This window comes from Astyanax mexicanus, chromosome 1 (genome assembly GCF_023375975.1).
Source record: "Astyanax mexicanus isolate ESR-SI-001 chromosome 1, AstMex3_surface, whole genome shotgun sequence".
NCBI lineage: Eukaryota > Metazoa > Chordata > Actinopteri > Characiformes > Acestrorhamphidae > Astyanax > Astyanax mexicanus.
Genome location: NC_064408.1, coordinates 120,301,382 through 120,303,744, shown reverse-complemented (window position 1 = coordinate 120,303,744; position 2,363 = coordinate 120,301,382). Strand labels below are relative to the sequence as shown.

Genomic DNA, 2,363 nt, shown 5'->3' with positions numbered 1-2,363 from the left:
TTTCTCCATTATTGGTGGAGGGATGCATTCAGAATCTCTTATTCATAATGCATTATATAGCATACATAATATGCCTTATAATGACGTAAAAAGCTTGTGTAATAATTTCTTTAAGTACTTATAGCAACATACATAATGATACACTGCAAAAAAATTCATTGGCAAAAACTAGACAAAATATATGCAAATTAAGACAAATATATGTTAGCATCAAATTGTCCATAAAATCCAGAGTACAGTCTGTTGCTAGCCTGCTAGCTAGCTTTACATTCAGAGTGCATTACGTTCTACTGGTTTGGGGTTCAGAACCGTTCAAATCTCTTCTTCCAGTAATCATGTTAGCTACAAATTATCCATAAAATCCAGAGTACAGTCTGTTGCTAGCCTGCTAGCTAGCTTTACATTCAGAGTGCATTACGTTCTACTGGTTTGGGGTTCAGAACCGTTCAAATCTCTTCTTCCAGTAATCATGTCTGCATTAAATTGTCCATAAAATCCATAGTGCAGTCAGTTGCTAGCATGCTAATTTGCTAGCTTCTTGGACAAGAGTCTGTTAAGTTCTGCTGGTTTTGGGGTTCAGAACCGTTTGAAACTTTTCGCCCTGTGATCATATTAGCATCAAATTGTCCATAAAATCCAGAGTACAGTCAATTGCTAGCATGCTAACTAGCTTTACTTTCAGAGTGCATTACGTTCTACTGGTTTGGGGTTCAGAACCGTTCAAAACTATTCGTCCAGTAAGCAGGTCTGCATTTAATTGTGCATAAAATCCATAGTGAAGACTCCATTACATTCTACTGGTTTTGGGGTTCAGAATCGTACAAAACTCTTTTACCAGTAATCATATTAGCATCAAATTGCCCATAAAATCCAGAGTATAGTCAATTGTTAGCCTGCTAGCTTGCTAGCTTCTTGGACAAGAGTCCATTATGTTCTACTGGTTTGGGGTTCAGAACCGTTCAAAACTCTTCATCCAGTAATCATGTTAGCATCAAATTTTCCATAAAATCCAGTAAAGTCAGTTGCTAGCCTGCTAGCTAAGTTTTTTGACAAGTGTCCATTACGTACTACTGGTTTGGGGTTCAGAACCATTCAAAACTCTTCGCCCTGTGATCATATTAGCATCAAATTGTCCAAAGAACCCACAGTGAAGTCACTTGCTAGCCTGCTAGCTAGATTCTTTGACAAGTGTCCATTACGTACTACTGGTTTAGTGTTCAGAACCATCTAAAACTCTTCAAAACATGTCAGCATAAAATAGTCCAAAAAAACCCACAGTGCAGTCAGTTGCTAGCATGCTAGCTTTTTGTCAGAGTGCATTAAGCTCTGGAGGTTTGGGTAACGGGCTTTTTCCCATCACAAATGGTCCCTTCCCGAGAGTCCAGCATATCCCAGCGCAGTTCCACTGTTTCAATCGACTGAGGATGGCGCTTCCTACCGTCGACAGGTTGCTACGCACTGCGGCCGATGATAAGTAGAAGATCAGAGGGTCTAGGCAGGCGTTGAAGGTGCTCAGCAGCAGAGCCTTGTCCCTCCAGCCTGGACTCTTCTTGGTGATGAATCCCACAATGTGAGAGATGTTGTAAGGTCCGAAGCAGAGTGCGAACACCAGCAGCGTTCCCAGCGCCAAGCCAATGGCGCGAAGACGGCGCCGTCGCCCAATGTTGGGCAGCCGCATGAGGATGCAGATGAAGCTGATGTAGCAAAAGGCGCAAATGACCAGAGGGATGAAGAAGAGGACTACGCAAAGCTCCAACCGAACTGGTAGAAGAACCTGCAGCTGGGCATCGGTGAACTCCTCGTAACACACGTTCCGCGGCGGCGAGCCCGTCCCCGTAGGGTTGTAGTAGGGCATGATGTAGACGATGCTGAGGTGAAGGATGGAAAGCATCCACAGGAAGATGCTGGCCACCACGGCGTAGACGGGTCTCCGCCTCAGAGAGTGTTGGATGGGGAACGCCACGCCCAGGTAGCGTTCCACGCCAACCGCCGTCAAGAAGAAGGTGCTGTTGTAGATGGTCATGTAGAATATGAACCCGGACAGCGGGCACAGGAAGTAGGGCATGTTCCAGACCATGCCGTTGGCTACTTCCTGCATCTTGAAGGGCAGGAAGATGAGGAACAGCAGGTCTGAGATGGTGAGGTTGAGCAGGAGGATGTCGATGGGAACCGGCTTCTTCCACACCTTGCAGCAGAAGGTGTAAAATGCCAGGATGTTGCAGGGGAAGCCTGTGATAAAGGTGATGATGTAGACCGAGAGGCACAGGCCGGTCTCGCAGTCCTGCATGGTTGACGCTGTTCAAAGCAGTCGCAGAACCGAAGAGCCACCAGCTTTACTTGAACACCGGCATCATATCGACTGG

At 45.7% G+C, this 2,363-nt stretch overlaps 1 protein-coding gene across 1 annotated transcript; it reads right to left on the bottom strand.

The window, feature by feature from the left end:
* Nucleotides 1–1,294: 1,294 nt before the first annotated feature.
* On the bottom strand, nt 1,295–2,363 carry LOC103028088 (free fatty acid receptor 2-like). Its single transcript, XM_049467649.1, has one exon. The coding sequence runs from the start codon at nt 2,285–2,287 to the stop codon at nt 1,310–1,312; it is 978 nt and encodes a 325-aa protein (XP_049323606.1). The 5' UTR covers nt 2,288–2,363; the 3' UTR covers nt 1,295–1,309.

Bases quoted from the DNA above. Each gene is read 5' to 3' on its own strand.
- LOC103028088 (XM_049467649.1), bottom strand. From the start codon at position 2,287: ATGCAGGACTGCGAGACCGGCCTGTGCCTCTCGGTCTACATCATCACC.